This window comes from Thalassophryne amazonica, chromosome 3 (genome assembly GCF_902500255.1).
Source record: "Thalassophryne amazonica chromosome 3, fThaAma1.1, whole genome shotgun sequence".
NCBI classification, from domain to species: domain Eukaryota; kingdom Metazoa; phylum Chordata; class Actinopteri; order Batrachoidiformes; family Batrachoididae; genus Thalassophryne; species Thalassophryne amazonica.
This window is the reverse complement of record NC_047105.1, coordinates 112,016,715-112,043,277: the sequence shown is the minus strand read 5'-3', so window position 1 is coordinate 112,043,277 and position 26,563 is coordinate 112,016,715. Positions and strand designations below refer to the sequence as shown.

Sequence of the window (26,563 nt, the reverse complement as noted above, 5' to 3'; positions counted from 1 at the left end):
ACACCACATTAATTGCTTGATCATAAATATTCCAAAAAGGTATAGTTTGGACAATCTGTGACTGAATGCTTTGGAGTTATAGGATAAAAAAAAAAAAAAAAAAGCAGGAATGGTGACAAAGGTCTGTGTCAGTTTGTACAGAGGTCAAAAGTTAAAGTTGCACCAATTTTGGTAAAAATTGATGGAAATTATTAGTTGAGTTAAGAGGGTTTTAAAAAGGAAGAGTTTGGAGCATGTATCATGCTTAGTTATCACATTATGGAGTAACATATGTCACATATCAAAGAATCCAATGGACACTGACCTTGTTTGACCTTTACTTTGGAGACCCTCAACAAGCTTTTCTTTCTACAATCATCACCTCCAAATCAAAGGTAAGCTGTACATTTTCCTCTTTTACCGACTTCATGCTGTAAATGTGCAGACTTTTCTGATCCATTTATCAGCGTGGGCACTGCAAAAACTGTTATAATATGAAGGGAGTCGTAGGATTGAAAGCAAGTGTTAAATCGCAGCCTTTTACTGTGTCTGATTTAACAGGCGCACGTCCAGGCTGCGGCTCAGAGTCTGAGCACAGTGTGAAAAAAAAATAAACGGTCGGGCTTTTAATCATGGAAATGACTCCGGTCCCACATGTGAGGGGTTTAATGGAAATACACTGCGATCAGACGGGACACTTTTTTGTCCAGTGACTGCGAATATCTGGTTTATACTATGACGGTTTCAGTGAGTTTTACTGTACATGGGACTGAACAATAAATTTGGTTCCTCATTCTTTAACGGAAATCAACTTTCACATTTTAGAAAACTCAAATCTTAAAAATGTGACAAAAACTGCTCGGGTGCATTTCATGTGTGTGGAGAATACATATGACCATTTTGTAAACTTGAATAGGAATTTGCTGGGTCATAAGTGATGCTTTATGCTCCTTTGATGAGAGTGCAAGATGATCACCAGGGTAACTCCATAAAGATGCTACTTTCCCAGTCTGGAGGTCCCATTCACAAGTGAAGCACAACAACTCCAAATAATCCCTTCAAAAAGTCTGTTACTCCTTCTGCAAAGATGTCCCAAAGTTGGAAATCCAATGTGACAGCAAACAAGAGGAGACAGGAAACTTTATCAAGTCCAGAGTTAATAGGAATGTCCTCGAGGAGAAACTCACAGTTGGAAGACGAGTATAAAAAGCTGGGAGGTGATGAAGAGTTGACTTCTTATGTGATGTCCTTCTGTCTGGGGGGCCGGTGAATGTTCCTCACCACACACTTCACCATCCAATCAATTCCTTCATTGACACCATCCCTGAAACACAACAAGCTGTTCAATAAATCACAGTAAGAGCTTTTATGATTCCTGACCACACTCCTAACAACATACAGCAGAGATCACGACTAAAACCCATGTGACGTTCAAGTACAATTTCATCTTAGCCTGAAATAGAATGTCACCAGAAGCTAGTACCAAATCAATAAGTACAGTACATAAAAAAACAACTAGACAAAGATGGTGTCAAGTGCAGCTTTAGCAGCAACACGTCCACCTGCACTCTGACAAAAAAAAAAAAAAAAGAAAAAGCAGCGCGAGTTGAATATAGAAGCACTTTGAATTCAAGACAGACGACCAAAATAATATTAGATTTGCAAAAGCCAATATGAAAACAGGGACACTGTGCATTTCAGACCAAATGATACTTCAAATTTAGTGAAGCACCCACAGATGGGCATCCTAATTTATGAGAATTCAAGGTAAGCCCATTTCAATTCATGAAAACAATGTGTTATTCTTTACTTCAGATGTATTTAAGATAACATGATGTAGGTACAGCTTGCTGTACTCAAATGTGACACTCTGGCATCAATCTGAAATGTCGTTCAGTGTCTGAACCTTGCAATCACTGAGCATGAGTGTGCCATGAACCAGCGCTTCACAGCACCTCACTATCACATGCAGGAAAATCTGTGGCAGCTAGCCACAACACATTATCATTGATAATAAAAGTGACATCTGAGCAAAGGAAGGGGAAAAAAAGTTATCAACTTAGTTACTGCGATACATTTTTGATCATCATTCATTTTCTGAAACTGCTTATTCCAGTTAAGAATCATGAAGGCTGGAGCCTATCCCAGAGTCATGTGGGGTACACCCTGGACAGGCCACCAGTCTATCACAGGGCCACATACAGGCACACAAACACACTCACACCTACAAAACCACAAAAACATAAAAAGATGTGTGTCCACAAATATAAATTTTCTTAAAATAAAATACAGTAAATCTCTCCGAAAATATCATCGTATAAACTAGATATTTGCACTCACTGTCAAAAGCAAAAGTCCCAATGCTTCTGTATAGTTTTCCATGTAATAAACACCGTATATACCAGATTTTGCATAACGGATTGTCGCTCAGATGAGACAAAACGTCCTGCCCGGTTGCAATGTATTTTAATTAAAAACCCATCGCATATACCAGACAGTCTGGACGTGCACAATAACAGAGGTATGAAATGATTTGAGGAAAGTGGGTACTATATTTCCTTGATTAAAAGACTGTCCATTTATTTTTTAAGCCACACCCAGGCACGGCACCTAAACGAGGCAGGGTGCAATTCAAGGCCGGGGATTATTACAAAATTCTGCTTGTTGCCTGAACTGTAACATGGTGTTAAGTTTGACACATATCCCTTGGTGTGGCGAACCAAACCGCTTTAGATCACAGCCCCTCTGCAGGGCTGCAAATCCTCCCCGTGACGTGCACCTGCTAAATCAGAGACCGCAAAGGGCTGTGATTTGTCACTTTTACATTTTCACTCCTTCCTCTCCTGTCATATTTAAAATGTTTTTCAGTGCACCCACTGATTTTATTTCAATCATGGATCAAATACATTTGGCAGAAAAGTCCACAAATATGACCAACTCCACAACACGGAGTCGGAAAAGATGCTCAAATGACCCGCAATTCTTGGAGGTTGATGGTGTATAAAGATGATTGTTAAGGTACAAATTAATCCAGAAAAAGGTGCTGTTCCTGCAGCAAATTGCTTAAAAGACAACACTGAACTTAAAAAGATTAACGCGCAGAGTAAGAACCACATCATCGCAAGGCCACAGAGTTACCGAGTTGCAGAAGCATAAAATCAGGCTTCAGGATTTTAAGGTACCACTCCGCAGCGGACTCAGAAAAAAGACTCATCCAAATGTTATCTTTTTTCACGCATATAATTCATGTCTCGCACTTATTTAAGGCAGGCATTTATTTTTTTCAGATGACGCTTTGACCGAGTCATTAAATGAGGCAGGTCCCGATTCAGGATTTCCGCAGATTGTTCAGCGCCTCCTGACTGTAACTAATCTGTTACATACATATAACATATTTTGTCCGTTTTATACATATAACGGATTTAAATTATAGACACAATGTTAAATCTGAGAACATATGTTTGAAAAAAAAAAAGGGTGAGAACAACTAGTTGGAAACAGACTATAACTAGCTAGTAACTAAATAACTGACAAATTTTCTTCTAGTTGACTATGCAATTAGGAAATTCAGATAGCAGGATTTTCTGAATTGCCTAATTGAGAGACAATTTAACATACACAATTATACTGTGGTTATTTTATAAGCCAACATAATAAGCCAACATCATGCTACTAAAAAGCAAATAATACAAAAGCAAGTATTGTGATGGAAAACATTAGTCGACAACTAATGTGTGTTGTGAGGGCAGCCCCCGCCCAACTCCCTCTTTCCGTTTGGATTCGGCCCTGGTTTGCAGTCTCTGAGCAGGAACAATCAGGAATTTGTGTATTTATGTGGAAAGTGTGACCTGATTGAGAGGTATGAAGGTTTGATCAGTGCATTTATGTCATTCCGTCCCCAGAAAGAGATTTTAGGCATATTTTGAGACGCGTAAGTGGTTGTTGTTATGCATTTCAGTTTAACCACAGCTCAGACACCCACTGAGACACTCAGAGCAGACAATGAAAGAAAAAAGTTTAAAAATATGTTTGTAAAACTGCTCTTTTCTTGCTGTGTGGTGAGAGACACACAGCATGTAGAACCTGGAATGATTTCCTTTTAATTGTAAACCAAATTGTGCATTAACTCAGAACAATTAAACTGTATGCAATTCATGAAGACTGAAAAGACTATGTGTAAACCAAAATGATAAATATTATTTTTCCATTAACTAAATGCTCTGTGTGGATGCTGACCTCACGCTCAGTATGCAAAAAAACATCTTCAGCTTTACAGCATCTGAATGATCCCTGGGTAACATCTGATAAAGTCATCCCTTGAACTTTATCACACAAACAACATCTGAGTGATAACTCCACCTTGTGACCAATCACAACGCAGACGAAAAGGCACTGTCTTAAATAAAGACACCTTGTTAACCCCTCCGAGCAGCTATTGCTTTTGGAGTCAAGCGCCCGGTCCCACCAGGTGTGTCAAGCTCCGGGGACAGTGTCAAGTGTGGAGTTTGACTGGGACAGTCCACCTGTCCAAACCACGGAGGACAGAAAGCTCCCCATCCGTAAACGGCTCAATACCTTAAGAGAAACGTTGGTAGAAAAACAAACACTAGTTTCTAACCTCAGGAAAAGCAGACAACGAGCTACAACCTTATTTTATCCATATGAGCCGTCCTGAGCTGCAAAAACAATATTGATCTGAATGAACAGACTGTGAAACAGAAGTATAGGGACTCATTTTATAACTTATTTAAATGATACAGAATCACTAACATTCAATTTTTGTACATTTTTCCAAACTGAGTGCTTCAGTATAACCAGCAGGACCCCACTGATGTGTGCTGTGGATTTTGTGTCACTAAACCTTTTAACAATGATGCTATTGAAAATTTAATCAATAAAAAAAAAACTCCAAAGTTTTTCACAATGACATTTTTCCAAACTGATTGCTGTAGTATAATCAGCAGGACCCCATTGATGTGTGCAGTGAATGTGGTGACACCACACCTGAATTTATTGAATATTTTTCTGGTGTCTTGTTTTTGCACTTGAATGCCCACAGGCCCCCACCCGCACATGTGCATAAAAGCAGAGCCCAGAAAGCCACACTTCACACTGTTCCCATCAGAACAACCTGTTTGACACAGTGTCTGAAGTGTCCTATTAAAGAGCCTGATATTTTGACAATTGGTCCATGTCTTGACTCTTTCTTTCCACAGATAGCCTGAAAAATCCTTCCACCTCCACTAAAGCAATTCAAAAACCACAGCGAAAGCTTGTAGAATATTTAGAAAATCATGGTAAAATATAAAACGTAAAACGTCACTTACATTCTTGTGTGAATTCCTGTAAATCCATTAAAAGCCACAATGTCTGTTTTCCAATGAAAGAAAATCTACAGTAATAAAAAGTCACATATTCTTGTGTGACATCCTGTTTGAACAGCACAATGTCTATTTTCATGACAGAAAAATTCTTACCGTGTTTAACATCCTGATGGCACAAGATGCAGTACACTTTTCCTGATTCTTTTATCTTTCCGATGGTGTTCAGGAAGATATTCATTGCCGACTTTAAATTCAAGCCAACGGCAATTCTACGGATTCTTGATTAGTATCAGTGTTAACATTATTGGAGCATACAACTGTTAATGAGTAGTAGCATGATGTAAAATTGAAGTTTTAAACTCCAATACTACTTTTGTGAGTGCCTACTTTAGAAATGGGACAGTATGAGTTTAACATTAATACAGTGTTCTTAAAGATCTGCAGAAGTGTCTTGTATTGTACTCAAAAAGGAGGTATGGTTGATTTGTTCCCGTGCATGTGTCTTACCCTGTGAGGGCAGTACAAGGCTGGACTAAACAGTCTCTCTTGCCGATCTTGGGGCGCAGTCGCTGAAAGCTGTTTTAATGTCTGACACTGACAGACAGTTCTGAGGAAACAAAGCAAATACCAGACATGGCTCAACACTGAACACGATGTACATACTTGAAATAATATTAGTAACCAACTATTACCGGCACATCCTGCTTGTTAGCCAACACCAGGAGTGGAACGCCTTCCAGAGTCTCGCTGCTGATCATTTTCTCTGGAGGAGATGACAACAGCACATCAGTGACTAAAAAGGATTAATCTCACTACAGATTTAACAAATGAACATGAATGAATAACGGTTTCTGCAGTTTAATCAACAATGAACAAAAAAACCTTGCATCCACATAACCACTTAAAACATTTAATCATATACAAAATATAATCTCCAAAGAGATGGTTATACAAAATATTTTTACAATTACACAAATTATTAAGAACTCCTATTTTGTACTGATATGGAAGTTCAGAGGCATTTAAAGTGCACCAATTTACCAGGAAAATAAATATGTGGACAGTGACAGTTTCTATAATTTTTTACACTACAAGAGAGTTGAAATGATACAATTAAGATGTGATTTACCACAAGTGTGTAGACTTTCAGATTTAATTCCAAGAGTTTAACAAAAAGCTGATCAACCGCTATGGAACACACACACAACACTTTTTAAGACCAAAGTTAATTCGACAATCATAAATATAAGGATTACTGGTAATACTTGGATGAAAAACTCTTTGCAGTCGATGTCTGTCTGAACTCTAGAACCTCATGGTCAAATGCAAAGTTTCATCCCTTAAGGCCCCGGTCACACGGCGATGGTTGAATAAAGGGAAAAAGTCACAATGTCACAAATCCTTGAGGAAAAAAAAAATGGACGAATGAGGTGGCACTTCTCCCGTCAGCGAAAACCATGCGAGTCCAGAGCGCATAAAAGAACGAAACAAAACTGAAACTAAGAAAAGAAAAACAAGCAAACAGTGACCTTGACGCTTTAAACAAAATCAAACGAATCATTCACGATGACGGGTAACTCGACCAAGTGTCAGCCTGTGATCAGTCTGCAGCCAACCTGTGGTGTCCACGGCACAGGTTGGGGTGGAGATTTGGGTGCAATGTGCATGTGCGCACGCATGTTGCAGCTGTGTAAATAGTTAAAGTAGTTGATAAAACGTTCTTGACACTACTGTTTCTGTATGAAAACGTTGCTTTTCATCCTACACATGGACGAGTCACATTCAGCTCGTCAGATCTTTAGTTATTGATCTGTTCAGATATCGTCAACAAGACGTCGGACTTGGGAGGTTGGATGAAGTTGGACGACAATCAAACATGGTATGAATGATGAGGAATTGTCAAGACAGAAAGCAAAACGGAATACGGACGAATTGAGGTTGTCATCAGGATTTGTTCACATTTTTCAACAGTTTAAAATTCTGATGAAGCGCCAGTTACAGGAACGAAGCAGGTGGTTAAACGATGTCTTCGAAAGTCAACATAAGTCCAGATTTCTTGTTTTGTTTTGGCTTTGGTGTCCTTTGTTAGTGCTGTGTGACCGGGGACTTTAAGATTCTTTGCCAGGCCTTTCCTGCAGCCTCCTTCATTTGCTGTTGTTTGTGGGTCTTTCTGCCTCAGGATTTGTTTTCAGTCAGTGAAAAGCTGTTCTACTGGGTTGAGGTCATGTGACTGACTTGGCCATTCTTTTGCCTTGACAAACCGTGGGTTGTATATTTCTGTTATTATCCATCTGCACTGTTCTGGTATCATTTGGCTGAATAAAAGCAGATGGTACAGGCGTACACACCTCAGTTCAGAATCCATGATACTTCGATCTCCCAACATCACTACACACCAGTGATCCAGTTCCACTAGCAGCCATACATGCTTGACAATGGGGTGTACTTCAGATCATGAGTCGTTCTGTAACTTCTCCATGAACTTGTTTTCCCCTCATTCTGGTACATCTTTGCTCCATCTGTCTAAAGGTGCGTTTACACATAACCAAGACGCGTTACGAATGTCATTTTTCTGTCATTCGTGACACATTCCTGACATTCTTAATGTGACTTAACGCATCTGAATAGGTTTCTTAATAGTGCGTGTTGGTGCATGATATTCTTGATATTCGTGGAGCATGTTTTTGCCTGTCAAAAAATCTTCCACGAATGTCACACACCATCCTCATTTCGTCTCACGTCGTGGAGGTCACAACTGAGCGTGTTGATCCGTCTTGATGAGTAGTGATCCTTAACAGAACGTGACAACGTTCGTAGTGGTTCCTGTGATGGTTCTTGGAGCCCAAACTGTCACGTGTTATTACAAAGTGACACAGAAACTGTCAAGTTTTGACACGAATTGTAACGCGGCGTCACATTTCACTGCGCGCCACGACAAATCAGTTTTCTGTCACGTGCGCACAATTAAACTCGGCTCCAAATGTCGGTCCACAGTTCCTGCTGAAAGCTCCTCAGGACGCTCCTGCATGTGTTCCACCTGCTGTTGTAACCGATGAGCGGGAGAATGGAGTCTGAGCAACCAGAGGAGCGAGAGGGGAGACTCACGTGCAGCCAGACATCTCTGCACCTCCTCCAGTCCGGCGGAGGAAGAAGCGCGCGCACAATTAAACCCTGCTGCATCGCATTCAGTTTGACTGCTGACACCAAGTCGGCTAAAAGTCAAATTTCAGTGCTCTTCAGCGCGCTCCTGCAGGTGTTCCACCTGCTGCATGTGCCAGATGTTTGGGAAAATGGGCGAGACAAGAGCCACATGAAGCCACACATCTGGCGCTGTCCTTTTCCTCCTCTCTGTGCCACTCTATGGCACAGAGCCCAACTACACATGCAGTCATAAAGTTCTGAAAAACTGGAGCGATCTGAATTCGGTTAGATGAATATGGGTGTGTGTGTGTGTGTGGAGACAATTCACCTCGTTCACAACGTGACAGAACTTGATGCGCTGTTACGCGCAACAACGCGGAACACTATTCTTGACCGTGCGTAATGGTTCCTGATAATTCTCCAGCAACACGTGCCGTTAATCGTAACGCATGGTAACAGGTTGCAGCAGTTCCTGAGGACCTGACGCCTCTGCCCCGAATCATCACATTCGTGATCAGCGGCCAAGAATGTGTACTTCATGGCATTTGTGACTTGTCGCCGTTATGTGTAAACGCAGCATTAACCAGTGGTGTGCAAACTATTCCAGAAAGGGCCGAGAGGGTGCAGGTTTTCTTGCAGCCACTGACTCCAGCAGGTGATTTTACTGATTAACATTCCCAGTGGTGGGCACACTTCCGATAATATGATAACAGATAATTATCGAAGATAATGTTTTCGTTATCGGTTTATCTTTTTAGATAAATTTAAAAACCATCATCGGACTAATTATCTTCCGATGAATTACCGTCCGATAACTTTTAGACCGATAACGTACTAAACTAAGCTGAACTGTTAAAGCTGTTGAGACCTACCTGTTAAAAGTTTCCTAATAGGCATGTTGTTCTACCCTCTGCAATCAGAAACCACTATCGTCTGTAAGCAAAGGAGAACTGGTGACCAAAAAAAAAGTCATTTCCTTTAACACCATACTAATATAATCGCAATGTCACCAAGTCATCCATGTTTAACTTATGGTTCAAATTTTAACCACTCATTTTAGACAAGTTATTTAAAATTACTGTCATGTCTGAAGTTTATAAAGTGAAAATATCAGATATATGTTTTCGTTTAAAGTAATGTGCTAATTTTTAAGGTTTTGTGAGCACATGCTGTGCCAGGCAGCAATGCATTATGGGTAGCATAAGGTAATCTCAGACGTTCACGACAGGACAAATGCATTTCAGACACTCTGTTCAGGGTCCACAGATAACAGCATTAAACTCTAGTGCCTAAAACTCTCGTGAATATATTCTTTGGGTTTATAGACGTTAGTGTATTTGCGTTTGTTAAATTCCACACATCTTAAATGTAGCAGACACAGATTATCTGGAATTTTGTTTGACATTTTTTCAAGGCCGCTACTGCCATCTACTGGCCAGGAGTGTTCATGGCAGTATTAAACGTCTGGGTACATGGCTGCTCTCAAAGTGTTGGTATTGTCCATTGTCCAGGCGCTTTTTGTGTGCATATATGTTAACTTTGTATTCTAAAACTACGGTTAGAAGTAATTCCGACTCCTTATCGGTCCACACGAACAAGGTTGGCGCCACGTTTTTAGTTTTTGTGGAAGTGACGACAAGAGAATAAGGCTCCTGATTGGATAGAATTTTAATCAGTACCGCCACCCAAAGGTTTGGCAGACTAATTACAACACATTTATACGGTTCGATGTGGATGGATTTTTTTTTTAAACGACGTAGTGTGGATGAAGTTTTTTTCCCCAAACTGAAAGGGTAAGATATTCGGTTTTACAAATACCCGACAACGTGTGTACATGGCCTTATGTCTGTGAAAGGCACTATATAAATAAATTTACTTACTTACTTACTAATATTGAGTGCACGTTTTACAACATCATAAAAATTTTAAAACATGCAATTGCGATGACACTTCCAGGGCTCCGTAAAAATGCCTGTTTTTACAAATAAAAATGGAATATTTTACAAAAGCACATTTATCTTTAAACCAACACACGACACGTCACATTAACGTGTTGGTTTACATAATGGATTACTGAACCAATCACTGTTTAGCACTTTTACCCAGAATGCTTTGCGGTCTGCGTTTGTTACAAAACCTCAGAATTAGTGCCTTATTCAACATTAAAAGATATATGTTATATTTTAACTTTGTACAAATGACAGAATTGACATTAATGGAGTTATTCTATCAGTATTTTCAAAAAACCATAAGTTAGTATGACTTTATTTTTCAAGACCTCCGCCTGACCGGAGTGTTGAAATTGATAGAGAGCTGGCCTTATGGCTGCTCTTGGTGTGCCTCTGTGGTGGGAGCGCTGTTGTAAACAAGAGCTTCCAGCAGGGGCAGAATGTTGAAAGAAAAATGATTATGATTAGTAAAGAGTTGATTTCGTGTTTGCTCTCAGGATCTGTCTGTGCTGCTTCCTGCAGGGGGCAGCATGGTCAAACATTCTTGCTTATCTTTAGGGTCTTTTACCGCTTTGATGCTTTCAAAAGCGATTGTGTTAAAAATCAATTTCAGCTCTTTAGTAACTGCAAATGTCCCATAGACAACACCGGAATTTATTGGTTGTCGATTATCTGTAACTTCCGATACATTTTTGGGTGGTTTATCGGTTTATCTTTATCAAAGATAACTTTTCAGTTATCTTATTATCTGTTATCGAAGTTAATTTTTTGATTATCTGTGCCCACCACTGAGCATCCCTTTGAACAGGTGGGATGAGTTCATCAGTACAATCACCTGCTGGACTCAGTGGCTGCAAAGAAAACCTGCAGCCTCTCTGCCTTTTCTGGAACAGTTTGCACACCACTGGTCTAAACAAACATGCTCCAGAACTGGCCAGGTGTTTTTTGTTTATTTGAGATGTGTTATGGGGAGGTCTAATCTGGCCTTCCTGTTCTTGAACCATACCAGTGGATTGCACCTTGTCATAAACTCATGATACAGCTCGTGATTGGTGACTCTGATAAAGACGTGTCTACCTTCTCCACTCTGCTGGATTTAGCTAAATGTTGTAATGAGGCTTTTCTTCAACAAGGTAAGAATTCTGAGGTCTTCCACGACATTTGGTGTTGCTCATCTTACCAGTGCCTTCCTTCCTTTTAAGAGACACAAAGTGTTGATTTGGTCACTCGTGTTTCTGCCATCTGCCAGACAGGCTCAATCACCCACTCCCCAGCCTAATTATGTCGTCTTTCACTTGCATCAGCACCACTTGATCAAATTTCCAATGATCAACAATCAAATGCAAATTCAACACTTGGAATCAAGTCCAGACTTTTTATGTCCTTAATTTTCCAATGAATAACAAGAGAACTGACCACACCTGCACACCTGGGTGATGCTTTGTTTTAATTAAACAGTTGTATTCCCATGGTCCACACCAGTTCTAAGTCAGCTGCTAGGTGCTAGCCGAGGCGACTCAGTCAGACAAGTATTACTAGTGTGTCATTTTTAAATGACCGATGCAATTTCTTTTTTTTACATCTCTTTAATTAAAGTTGAAGTTCTACGCAATAAGCACATTTTGATCTCTCTTCATTTCTGGGAATACAGTGACACTGTTGAAATGCTATGTGGAAGCTGTCATTTAAGAACTCTTTTTGCTGTGCTTTTCAGCACGAGGCTTGGGTACACCCTTTAATTTCTTTTTCTAGTATGCAGAAATTTCTGAAAGAAAATGTTAGTGGAACAAATGACTCTGGGTGTCACTGACCAAAAGCCTCCTTTGACTCCGACAGACGTTCTTCATCAGTTGAATCGATCACATAGATCACACCGTGGGACTCGGCGTAGTACTAATGGATGGAAAACAGGAACAATATAATCACAAATGGCATGCTTCAACTTTCTGTCGGTGGCTGGGTCATGGCTGCTCAGTATAGGGATGGGTATTGATAAGATTTTATCGATATCGATGCCATTATCAATTCTGCTTGTCGATACCTCGTGAATTTTGTACTAAAAGTAGGCTTTACAGGTTTTCTATGTATTTCATTTAGTCTTAAAGTAAATAAATATGAAATTGGTCACTGTATCCTTGATCTCTGGACATAAATACAAATAAACAAAACGGTGTTTCACTTTGAAGTTATTAATTCCGACTGGATTCTATCATTCTAGCTTGACTTGGCAGAGAGCCACGCAGTGTTTGGAGCTGTGTGAACAGAACGGAGGACGATTCTCTTTTCTTTCTCCCAATAAGACAGGAGTCCCAGTTAGTGACTTTAATCAGCACAAAAGCGACTCACGATTGAAACTTTCAGGGATGAAAGTGGTGAAAAACAAAAAAAGCTGAAACCCAAAATTACCCACAACACCACCTGCACGAAAATGTTTGAATTCTAGAAGCTCTGAAATGCAATCTGGGACTATTCCAGACGATAAACTGCAGTGAGTGCAGCATCCATTTAGTGAAAAAAAAAACCCCAACTTTCCTTATTCAAATTCATTCCAGTAGTATTCTGCTCTTATTAGGATGCAGCAGTTTTCTAGTTTGGCAGATAGTTCTGGAGGAAATCACTGAAGAAATTAACACATTGAATATATGGTTTGACCGAAACAAACTGTCATTAAACTTAAATAAGACAGGGATGAACGGAGGTGTAAGGTCACTAGGTGTTCACAGGAAACACATTTATTTCTGTATTTATGTATTTATTTATGTATGTTCATGTTGGTTTTATATTTTCTGTTGGTTAGAAAGGTTCTTTTTTTTGTCTTTTCTCTAAACTGTACATATAAGTATATATTGTATATAATAATCATAGATTATTAATATATGACAAAATAAATTTAAAAATATTACAGTTTGAAAATAAATGCACCCGAACGTGATGACAGCTGCAACTGCTTAATGCTAACTTTTAACATGGAAAATTGCCATAGACATGCTAGCGCGTTAGCATCGCTCCCGTTTTAAGTTATAAAATACATCTGTCAACTGTTTCAGAAGACCATAACAGGTCGGTTTAACATAAAAAAGGTAAATAATACTCACAGACATATGCTCTTTAGGGTTTTAGTGGGGGAAATTAAGCGAAAGAAAGAAAGAATAAACAAAGCAATTAGATCGAAGCACTGCTTCAATCTGCGAACCACTGCTCGATTGGTTCAAGGTTCAAGCAAAGCCGCGCTGCAGAAAAGTTGATTACAGACCCGCTGCAGGGTCTGTAATCAATGTAGAGAAATTATAATTTTCCTGACAAACACTCCCCAAAACAACGGCCACTCTGAGGATCCGATAAACAGATCATTAAGCAAAAGCTTACTGATGTCGGTGGACCAGAATATTCTTAACGATACCGAAAGAAACCGGTTCTCAATACCCATCCCTAGCTCAGTATCTTTTGTCTCTGTAAGTGTGCTCAGTTCATGTGTTGATGCTGTTCAGAAAATAAAAACTGCTGAATCACGCTGTTTGTTGTGGAATATTTGGCTGGATGATGTTCTGCTGCCATCTTGTGGAACAACATGATAGAACAAGTGGCTAAAACTGAGTACTTTGGGGGAGATTCTCTGTCCAGTCCCCAAGAAACTGTATTTTTAAAAACGAGGCAGAAATATCTTGTGTTGTCAAATTTGGAGAAAAAGTTGACGGATATCAAAAACTGGCTACTGCCAGACTATAATTCAGAATTTCAAGGATGTTACAAACAACTAAAGAATGTGTGACTGCAAGAATATACTCTTAAACAACAGATTAAATTATTTAAATCAGCCATTTAAGGCAAATTTTAAACATCGATGAAAGAGAACAGACATACAGCAGATATATATAATGTAGATTATTGGTCAAACCCAAAACAAGTGAGGGTGTATTATGTTATGTTCTTTTTGGGTCCAAGGGCCGCAGACAGTTTGTGAGATGACCCCCAAACTCTGAATTCAAGCCACAGTTCACAGTGAAGACAGTGAAGCATGGTGGTGCAAGCATCATGATATGGGCATATTTCTCCTACTATTGTGTTGGGCCTATATATCGCATACCAGGTATCATGGATCAGTTTGGATATGTCAAAATACTTGAAGAGGTCATGTTGCCTTATGCTGAAGAGGACATGCCCTTGAAATGGGTGTTTCAACAGACATGACCCCAAGCAACCTTGGTTTCAAACCAACAAAATTAATGCCTCGCAGATGTGAAGAAATCATGAAAAACTGTGGTTATACAACTAAATACTAGTTTAATGAGTCACAGGATTGCTAAAAAAGCAGTCTGAACATAATAGTTTTGAGTTTGTAGCATCAACAGCAGATGCTACCATTATTGTGAACACCCCCTTTTCTACTTTTTTTTTTTTTTTACTAATAGCCCAATTTCATAGCCTTAAGAGTGTTGCATATCATGAATATTTGGTCTTGTTGGATTTGTGAGAATCTACTGGTACCTTGTTTACCATGTAACAATAAGAAATATACTCAAAACCTGGATTAATCTTTTTAGTCACATAGCACTACTATTATTCTGAACACTACTGTATGTACAGATTTTCACCACGTGTTTCACCAGAAAGTGTTTTAAACTTGAAATTCCTGCGTGTGTGAAGTGTAGTGTTAATTTTGTGAGCCGTTTCTTAATTTAGCCTTTAGTTTTAGTCATAAGTCATTCACATTCCATTTTTATTTAGTCATGTTTTAGTCAACTAAAAGTCTGTTAACTTTTGTCAAAAGTGAAAATGTATTTTAGTTTCATTTCAGTCTAGACATTTCAGTCTTTATGATAAAAAAAACATTATTGCTGACTACCACTTCAATCAATATTGTGTTTCACACATATGAAATAATGAATGTTATCATTACCTAACAAAATATACCTGTTGAATTATTGAACGTATGTGGTGTTTTCCCCCAATATTTTAAATCTGCACAGCTTCCCGCCAGAAGAACATACAACTGGATATTCGGTTTTCTTGTAAATACACAATGTTATAGGGGTGCAGGTCTACTGAAATGAAACATTTGTTGGATCTAGTTATTCTATTTGCATGTTCAGAACTGGCTGGAAATTTGTTAAAGCAAAGCAGTATAAAATAAAAGAAATAATTCAAGACTTGTAATGTTTTTATCTATTCTAAGAACCACAACTTAAGCCAACTTAACTTAAATATGATGCACACTTTATACTTCATTATTTTCTTTTATGTAACGCCTAAATAGATCCTTGTCCTTGATTGGTGCTTTGTATATCCCTGACATGGATTAATTCATCCCATTTTGTGTTGCATTGCATTTAGAGTGCAGCTTGGTTCCATTTAGAGTGCAAATTTGGTTCCATACATTTGGTACCATTGCACTCTGCATGCACACACGCACGCACATACCATTCAACTCGGCTTCACCTCATTGAATGGTATGTTCCAGCTTTCACCTCATGAAATATTCGTACCATTGAACTCATAATCATTCATTATTTGTTTACCATTTACCATGCAATTTTGGTTCTATTTACCATGCAATTTTGGTGCTATACGTTTTGTATTATTGCACGTTGCGGCCATCGCAAGCTCACACGAGCAGTGACGGAGCTTAGCTTAAAAACAAACATGGTGGGGTTTGTTTTGGTGACAGACAATGATTTAAATAAGCTTATTGAGGTCCAGTATGTCATAAACCATCTGGAGACAATTGCAGTATTTGCTGGGACGTCTCTAGCTGAAATACAAGCGCTGCCAGATGACGAGCTTGACAAATTTCTGTTGTGATTTTTCAATGGACTGAGGAAAGCAGACGGCAGCCTGTACACAAAGAAGTCAATGCATGGCATCAGGTATAGACCTGGATGAGCCCACCTTAAATTTTTATCCAAACTCAAAATAGTCACATTCCATTTCCTGTTGTTATGCTCATATGCCGAGGGTATTTTAGCATTGTTTTATATTGTATAAAAAATTAATGTTTATGAGTTCAATGGTATGAATATTTCATGAGGTGGAAGCTGGAATGTTCCACTCAACTCAGCTTTGCCTCGTTGAGTGGAACATTCCAGCTTTCACTGAATTAAATATTTGTTCCACTGAAAGAATGAAAAAAATATTTGTTTTACAGAATGGCTAAAATACATCCTTGTCATTTGAGATTTTATTAATTTATAACCAACAAAAAGGACTTACATTTGGTGTTCCAGGGTGTTTTGACAACACAAACTTTTAAATTGTAGTCCAAATGCTCTCAGTCAACTTGGAAAAAACAATTGCGATGATGTAGTCTGTGATGCTGTGCACTAACTTTGTGTACTTCCAAAACAAGACTAGAAGATAGTCGCAGATTTCTTCGATGCCATCGCAATATGTCATGTTAATTAATGTTCAATTAATTGGTAATTTATACTAATAATACTAGTTATTAATAATTATTAGTAATCTTATTAATGTTAATAATACTAATAGTTAATCAATAATAATTAATATTGTTTGATTACTCAATTGATTGATTAGTAATTAATTCATTAGTAATTAAAATAATTTATAATAATAATAATTTATTAATTTATATAGCGCCAAATCACAACTAATCGCCTCAAGGCACTTCATAAACATAATTTAAAAGCAGAATAAAATGAAATAAGATTAAAACACAATAAAAACATTTTAAAACATAAATAAGTAAAAGAAGTAAAATAATAAAAATAATTAAAAAAGACAATCATATAAAATACTAATGATAAAACAGGAAAACAGTTTATTTATTTAAAATAAACACGAAATGTATCAGTCTGTGTGCAATGAATGATATATTATACATTTTCACGGTTTGAATGGAATTACTGAAATAAATCAACTTTTTCATGATATTCTAATTATATGACCAGCACCTGTATGTATGTTATGGGCTGCATCTAGTTCTGGTATATTTCTTTTTCAAATTCTCCCATTTTTTGCATCCAGCCCTATTTCTTTTAGAAATTTCCTTGACAAATAATATCAGTCTATTAGGACGTCAGGTTATGTGTTACACATATATATGTGTGTGTGTATATATTTTCCAACTTATTCCCATTGATGAAACTTCTCATTTTCTGCCTGAAAGCTTATTCGGAGACGAGTGCGCTCAGGGCTCCATTTGTTTACAAAATACACACGTTACAGATCTTGAAATCCAACAGCAGGGATTGATATTATACAAAGATTTATGACCATACAAATTAACGTGCTTATCCTTTATCATGATTTTCTCCATTGTGAGATATGAAAGTGTCTTATCATAGCATTCGTGTGTATATGCATTATAGTGCCTCAGCGCACGAGCGAAGTTACGATATTCCTCAGAACGACAATATACGCAACATGCATCCAGCAGCATACATGTTGCTGTCATAGACAACTGCCTGTAAAGTTTTTTGGCAAGTTATAACTTTCTAAACAGCGTAATTTGTAATGAAAGCCGCTTCATTTGTGCGGCTCTTTCGGCGCCATGTTTGTTTTTTCGGAGACAGCGGTAAGCTCCTCCTACCCCTCCAAACGGAGTGTGCATCCAGATTCACTCCAAACGGAGGAGTTTGAAGGCTTTCGCCTACCCCTCCGCCTCACTCCAAAAAGACAATCGAGACACCCCTCCGTCTCTCGTGCCCGCGCAAAATGGAGGGGTAGGGGTAAGGGGAAGGGCCAAGGGGTAGAATTGAGACTCAGCCTTTGTGTAGTTCCTCCAGTGAAGTCCAGTGAAAAATCACGTCAGACATGTATCTTTTAGCTTATCTTGTAGCTTTCCATCCTAACAGCTCTTCATGCCTCTGGGCAGCTTACAATGTAGTGGATTTGTTTTGTGTGTGTGTGTGTGTGTGTATGTGTGTGTGTTGCTTCAAATCGTTGTCTGCCATCAAAACAAAACTCCGCCATGTTTAGCTAAACACCGCCCCCAGCAGTGTGAGCTTGCACGGTGATCAGGACGTGCAATAGCACATTTCATATAGTACCAAAACTGCACGCTAAAAATGACTATTGTACGGTCAATGAAACACAATGGCAAATGGAATGAATAATCCATGTCACGTGACATACAACCCAGCAAACAAATGACAAAGATCCACTCAGCTGTTATATAATATATACTGTGTCCAGCCTTGATGATTTTGCGACAGGATGGCATCATCATGAACTCTGCTGAATGCGTCACATTTTGGAAACATTTTCAAAGTGTAAGAGCTTGTAGAGGAAAGTGGAGAAAGATTTTCAGTTTTTATTTCACGCAAAACATTTTAGTTATCTTTTTTCATCAACAATAATGCATGTTAATTTTATCTTTGTCAGTGTTTTAGAACACTGATGTGGTATCGCTATGGTCTTGTTTTCATCATGCAAAATAATGGTCGTTGCTGAATATACTTTATCCTGTCTCATCGGATGAAATTAATAACAGAGAATTGCTCCTGCCAAATATGATTGTAAATACTGTATTTTTAAACTTACTTTGTCCCACAGGGACTGAAGCTCCTCTTGACTCCAGATCCCAAAACATCAAGCGAGCTTTGCCAACATCAATTGTTCCAACTGTGATGGAAAATTAGTTACTGAACACTGCAACATGAAGCTCATAAACTACACAATGCAATTAATTTTGTAGGTTTACTCAGAGTACTACAAAACATAGGATGCTACAGTTTTATTTTAATTACAAAACAATGCACGACAAAAGTTTATTTTTTTGGGGGGGGGGGGTGTCGGGGGAATGTCGTCCCCTCTGACACCTAAGTTAGAAAAAGTTTCATTGAGGAGAATTAAAAACAACACTAAAGATCTCCTTACAAGGCTCTGCCAAAGTTGCGTAATATGTATTATGGATGTAATACTCTGTGATGACAGAAACTGATCAGCCTTTGTACTGAAGAACCCAACAGGTCTGCTTGTACATTCACACACTTATTTTCTATACCCGCTTACTCCAATCAAGGGTCATGGGAAGGCTTGAACAGATCCCAGCAGTCATGGGGCGGAAGGTAGGGTACACCCTGGACAGGCCAGTCTACAGTGGTATGTAAAAGTTTGGATACCCCGGATAATTTTCATGATTTTCCTTTATAAATCATTGGTTGTCTGGATCAGAAATTTCAGTTAAATATATCATATAGCAGACGAACACACTGATATTTGAGAAGTGAAATGAACGTCTGTAGTATTTATAAAGTGTGCAATAATTATTTAAACCAAAATTAGGCAGTGTGCATAAATTGGGCACCCCTGTCATTTTATTGATTTGAATACATTAGCACTAATTATTGGAACACAAAATAGGTTTGGTAAGCTCACTGACCCTTGACCTCCTTACACAGGTGAATCCATTCATGAGAAAGGGTAATTAAGGTGGCCATTTGCAAATGTTCCCCACTTTGCATCTGTTCTAATGAGTGGCAATATGGGAGCCTCTAAACAACTCTCAAATGTCCTGAACATTAAATACTCTATGACCCGACATTAAATACAACCCCAATTCAAATGAAGTTGGGATGTTGTGACAAATGTAAATAAAAACAGAATACAAGGATTTGCAAAGCCTCTTCACCTCATATTCAGCTGAATAGGCCACAAAGACAAGATATTAATGTTCACAACTGATAAACTTTATTGTTGTGCAAATATTTGCTCATTTTTGAAATGGATGCCTGAAACAATTTCAAAAAAGCTGGGACAGTGATATGTTTCCGCTTTGTTACATCACCTTTCTTTCTAACAACTCAATAAGCGTTGGGAACTGAGGACACTAATTGTTGAAGCTTTGTAGGTGGAATTCTTTCCCATCTTGCTTGAGTACGACTTCAGTTGTTCACACTCCGGGTCTCCGTTCGTGTCGTATTTTGTGCTTCATATGCGCACCGCATTTTCAATGGGCGACAGGTCTGGACTGCAGGCAGGCCAGTCTAGTACCCGCACTCTTTTACGATGAAGCCACGCTGTTTTAACACGTGCAGAACGTGGCTTGGCATTGTCTTGCTGAAATAAGCAGGGACATCCCTGAAAAAAGCATTTGTTTTAATGACAGCATGTGTTGCTCCAAAACCTGGATGCACCTTTCAGCATTGATGGTGCCATCACAGATGTGTTAGTGCCCATGCCATGGGCACTAACACACCCCCATGCCATCACAGATGCTGGCTTTTGAACTTTGCACTGGAAACAATCTGGATAGTATTTTTCCTCTTTTGCCCGGAGGACACAATGTCCATGATTTCCAAAAACAATATGAAATGTGGACTCATCAGACCACAGCACACTTTTCCACTTTGCGTCTGTCCATTTTGAATGAACTCAGGCCCAGAGAAGGTGGCGGTGTTTCTGGATGTTGTTGATGTATGGCTTTCACTTTGTAGGATAGAGTTTTATCTTGCACTTGTAGATGTAGCAACGAACTGTGTTAACTGACAATGGTTTTCTGAAGTGTTCCTGAGCCTACGCGGTAAGATCCTTTACACAAGATGTTGGTTTTTAATGCAGTGCTGCCTTGAGGGATCGAAGGTCACGGGCATTCAATGTTGGTTTTCGGCCTTGCCGCTTATGTGTAGAAAGTTCTCCAGATTCCCTGAATCTTCTGATTATATTATGGACTGCAAATGATGGAATCCCTAAATTCCTTGCAACTGACGTTGAGAAACATTGTTCTTAAACTGTTGGACTATTTTTCACGCAGTTGTTCACAAAGTGGGTGATCCTCGCCCCCATCTTTGCTTGTGAACGGCTGAGCGTTTTGGGGATGCTCCTTTTATACCCAATCATGACACTCACAATTAATGTCCTCAGTTCCCAAACGCTTATTGAGTGTTGTTAGAAGGAAAGGTGATGTACCATAGTGGTAAACATACCACTGTCCCAGCTTTTTTTGAAAGTATGTTTGCAGGCATCCATTTCAAAATGAGGAAACATTTGCACAAAAACAATAAAGTTTATCAGCTTGAACATTAATATCTTGTCTTTGTGGTTGAAGAGGATTTGCAAATCATTGTATTGTGTTTTTATTTACAATTTCACACAACATCCCAACTTCACTGGAATTGGGTGCATAATGGTGCTTTGATAATACTTGGTGATCTGGTACAGACTCCATCAAAGCGCCATCCAGGTGTTATCTTAGAAGAGAATCACAGTTTGCTTGAGTACATTATACATTACTGACCAGAGTTTGCTACACTGAAAACAAGCAGCAATAGAGAACAGGAGTCATGGTAATAACACCGTATTCACTTTCTTGAAAACATCCAACATTCATCAAGTAACACAACAATGAGAGATGAAAATCCACTTACTGTTTAGGCAACAGTCGTTGTGATCTTTGACAAATTATTCCTTGTAGTCTTACTGAACTTTGTTTTTGTTTGTTCCAGAAAGGTCTGCCAGGACACAAAACACTCAAATTAATCAGTGGACAAATCAAAAGACACAAACAGATGTGTTAGTTAGTCATATGTTAGCGTGCAAGCAAATAAACATGTCTACCCTTCACAGCTGAAGCAACCAAGACACATCCAATGTGAAAACACTCTGGTTGGAAGTTAAGAGCTCATGTGACACATGAAGGGGGGATTGTGACGTTACCTAGTTCAAGACTTGTGCTACATCTACCACCTCAAGGAATCCCTGGGTCCCAAATGATCACTCACTGATATAAATTACTCACTGAAGAGGTGCCCTCAGCATAGATGTAGTTATTGAGATGTTGTGACATCACGTTAAAATGACCTTAATGAGGTGATCATCAATCATACCCCAAGGTGTTCCCATTTAATACAGAGAAATTTCATATAGCATATTTTTTTACCCTCCAACTCACCATTTGGTATTATATAACGGCTGAGAGGATCCTTGTCATTTGATTGGTGGGTTGTATGTCACAGGACATTGATTATTCATATCATTTGCTATTGTGTTACACTTACCATGCAACAGTGCTTTTAAGCGTGGAATTTGGTTCTCGGTTCACGGATTATCATCTCGTTGCTGCTAAAAAACTGCACTCCAGTCATCATCTAGCTCAGTGAAAGATATCTGAAGCTTTTGTACAACAATCATTTCAACATAAATTCAGCATTATTTCATCATAAAAGACAGACAAAGTGATCAGAGCGCCGCGGCTACACGAGCTGCTGGCTGATGCAATCAATGCGCGTCGGTCATTTCAAAGCGTCACAGATTTTCACCTTGTTTCTGCTTAAAATGGCCTCATTTTTCTTTAAAATGACTTTAGAATGATTTAAGAGGTTTTACCTTGTCATTTGATGGGTAAATCTCCCATTAATCCATCTGATCGCCTTGGGTGAATAAAGTCTGTCTTTAGACAAGCGGCTCAGCTCCGAAATGACACATGCGCAGTAGAGGCAGGGCGGAACATTCGGTCTGCGACACCCAACCACTGCAAGCACTCATACTACCGGGGCTAGCTTTTGGCTAAACATGATAGAGTTTGTTTTGCTGATGGACAAGGATTTTAATGAGCTAATCGATGGTGCTAATACTTCTAACACACACACACACACAAAACAAATCCACTGCACCGTAAATCATCTGGAGGCATGAACAGCTGTCAGAATGAAGAGCTGGACAAATGTCTGATGTAATTTTTCACTCAACTGAGCATAAGCCAGTCTGTACACAAAGTCAGTGCACGGCATCACGGACTACACCATCAGAGTTGTTCTTGCCTGACAACAATTTAGGATTCCTATTTAAAGTTTCCTGTTGGACCAAAATGTAAGTCCCTTTCCTGTTGTTCATAAATTAATAAAATATCAAATCACAAGGATTTATTTTAGCCATTAAGTAAAACAAATAATGAATGTTTTTTCATACATTCAATGGAACAAATATTTCATGAGGTGAAAAATGGAACGTTCCATTCAACGAGGCAATGACAAATTGTGCATAGCAGAGATAACCAATGTTCTGTGAATATTAGCTGAAGGGATGTTAAAGTACATTTGTGAGTACTGCCAATTTTTTTTGGGGGGGGGGGGGGGGGAGGATACAACAGACTCTGAACTTTGATATCTGATGTCACAAGCCCTGACGAGGCAGCAGTGCGTCTCGCTGTACGTCTGCAAAGGCAAGTGCCGTTTGCTTTTAAGAACGGAGCACATTTCTGAAAATAAATAAAAGTACTTTATTTAGTCATATTTGGGTCAGTTTGGGTCCTTCGATGGAGTCAGTTTGGGTAAATCATCACACTGCTATAGTTATTTGTGTTAGTTTGTCACCATGTATTTCTTTTTGTACTGATCATGTAATTCTATTCTCAAGGACCAATAAGTGCCCACACTTTATTTTGTTTATCCTTTAATTAACATTCTGTGGCATCACTTGTATACAAAACCATATAATAATGAATTAAATAAAAACAAATAAGTACAGTATTTTCGTGGAAAAACGTGAAATGTCCCTTTCTTACATTTTCGAAAAAAAAACCAAATTGTTAGAAATCTGAAAGTGCATTTAAGACCATGTTAAGGCATTAGTTAAAATGCATGACATTTTTACAACTGTAGAATGTTTAAAAAAATAATAAAATAAAAAAAGACAATCAGTGTCAACACTCAGTCGAATTATTTCCCTCAACTTTTCTGCCTTAACTACAGAATTAACTGAACCGGAGGCTAACTTCAACGCCGTGAAATTTTACACGTTATCTGTTTGCTTAAGTGCGGAAGAAATAAGCCACTTCAGCATCTCGGGCGCACGGGGGCTGATGGGAAGGCATTGGGACAAAGAAATGTGCGTGCTTGATGGCGGACGCGTATTCAGCGTAATATCGCTCACTACTGAGTGCGGTCAATGGCATTTCTCATCAAAAATAAGCATAATAAATGTTTTCCAGTACACTGGACTGTGTTGTTACGGAAGCGTATTGCATTCACTGCATAAAAAAAAAAAAAAAAAGACAGCTGATCTCATAATTCCGAGAAAAGATCAGGTGTCTAAATTGTTTTATGTATATTCTTCCGTACTTCCAGTCCCTCAGTAAAGAGACGGGCTGAGCTCAGCCGATGATAACACACTGCAATTAAACACAAAGTGTAGATTTTCCCTGAAGTGCTCCTGGATGAATGTCCAGGGAGGAGCACGGGGCGTCTTTCAGCTTTCACTCACACAGCCCCACCGATCACTGAGGGACACAGCGGGGCTCACTCCCACCTGGGCGCATGCTAGTCTGTGGTCCCCGTGCCCCGCCTCGCTGGAGGAGTTTCATTCATCCAGGAACAGTTTAGGGGGAAATCCACACTTTGAGTGCACCGTGGTGTGGCTCACAGTGCAGTGTCAGAGGTTAAGTGGCCGATTTTCGATTATGACTCGGGAATTCTCACGCTTGTTTTTACCGAGGGACTGGAAGTACGGAAGCACATTATATGGAAGCGATTACACACTAGAGGTGGGCGGATCGATCCCAATATCGATACCAACGCTGGTACTGATACTGAACGATCCTCGTGTAAGAAGATTGATACTCAAGCTTTTTTTCCTCTCCCTCACGCACTGACTGCTGCGCACGCAGATTCATCAAAGTCTATTCTCTGTCGGTAAGAGCAGCGCTGCGCTGTGTCACACAACACGGAGCAGCGCACCCTTGTATTGTGGTTTGTCAGCCCTCTACCTCAGGAGACTGTGTTTTAAGTTGTGTTGAGCGATTTTTTTTTTTTTTTTTAAACAAAAATGTTGATTGTGATAATAAAGTATTTTGTTGTCACGTACAATGTTTGGCGAAATCCTATCCTCGATCTTTTGGATCCTTTGGATCTATGAAGCTTAAATATGAAAAAGTATCGGTATCGGCGATACTGGGCCTGTATTTACTTGGTATCGGATCAATACAAAAATTCCCAGTACAGTCACTTGCCCAGTTCCGGATCATTGCCAGTTCCGGATCACTGCTGTAGTTTTTGCGCCGCCGTTTCTCGTAATCAGCACGAATAAGCTAATACTTGGTATCAATGGAAAGATTGATGTTTTGTCTACAAACGACCACAAGCTCGACCGGATCCAGCCATCCTTGTGATCAGCAGAGGAATCAAAACATCCCGGTGTCTGCGGTGTGCGCGCTTTTTCTCACTGACTCATTCCTGCAAGTTTTTAAAGTAACGATCTCTAAGACGTAGCAAAGGTGAGTTAGCCATTCTGTGTTTTTGGTTCTAGAGTGAGAAAATACTTACTTACTTGGGTAGAAAATGTCAGTGTGTTATGTCTTGCTGTTTAATTGCTGCACGCATTTATCTCTGACGCAAAAATTTGCCGGTTGCGGATCACTGAAGCAGCAGCCTCATGTCTGTAGTTGAGTCATGTGGATATTGGGGGTCATCTCAAAATCACGAATGGGCATGAATGTGGGGGCTTTTACTTTTTAATTTGGTAGAAATCTCACCCCCACACTTCATTTTTTGCTCGTAAAAACGTATAACGGCGCCTTCGAAACTAAGTAAATTCTCATTTAATAAGTATAATTTCTATCATTTTCTGTTCAAAATACATTCTCGAGCACAGTGTGTATCATTCTGCATTAAAGGCGCTCCAGCCAGATGCCAGGAATGCCCCCAAAGTGACACAGAGTGTCATGATCTGGAACCGGCAAAAGTGATCCATTTCTGGCAAATGTTTGCACCACACATAATGTGGCTTCACACTTTAAGTAGAAGCGCTACTCCACCCAGACTTTTTCAGATAAATAACATCCAAATACCCAATACAACGATACACAATTAAAGGACATTCAGCTTCATTATGGCTCCATATAGCGGGACATTAAAAAAGGTGATCTGGAACTGGGCAACCGTCTGTATCGCCCACCTCTATCTCTCTCACACACACACACACACACACACACACACACACACACACACACACACACACACACACACACACACACACACACACACACACAATAAATAACATAAAAATAGCCTAATCTCGTAATTATGAGATCCTGATGTCGTAATTACACTCAACAAAAATATAAACGCAACACTTTTGGTTTTGCTCCCATTTTGTATGAGATGAACTCAAAGATCTAAAACTTTTTCCACATACACAATATCACCATTTCCCTCAAATATTGTTCACAAACCAGTCTAAATCTGTGATAGTGAGCACTTCTCCTTTGCTGAGATAATC

The 26,563-nt window shown here is 39.1% G+C and overlaps 1 protein-coding gene across 1 annotated transcript in view; it reads right to left on the bottom strand.

The window, feature by feature from the left end:
- Positions 1–994: 994 nt before the first annotated feature.
- Positions 995–26,563, bottom strand: part of arfrp1 (ADP-ribosylation factor related protein 1) — a 60,930-nt gene continuing 35,361 nt past the window's right edge. The window contains 7 exon segments of the mRNA XM_034167312.1: positions 995–1,303; positions 5,811–5,862; positions 5,865–5,910; positions 5,996–6,066; positions 12,205–12,286; positions 18,893–18,926; positions 18,928–18,973. Of these exon segments, the coding sequence (XP_034023203.1) occupies positions 1,216–1,303; positions 5,811–5,862; positions 5,865–5,910; positions 5,996–6,066; positions 12,205–12,286; positions 18,893–18,926; positions 18,928–18,973 (419 nt within the window). The 3' untranslated portion in view covers positions 995–1,215.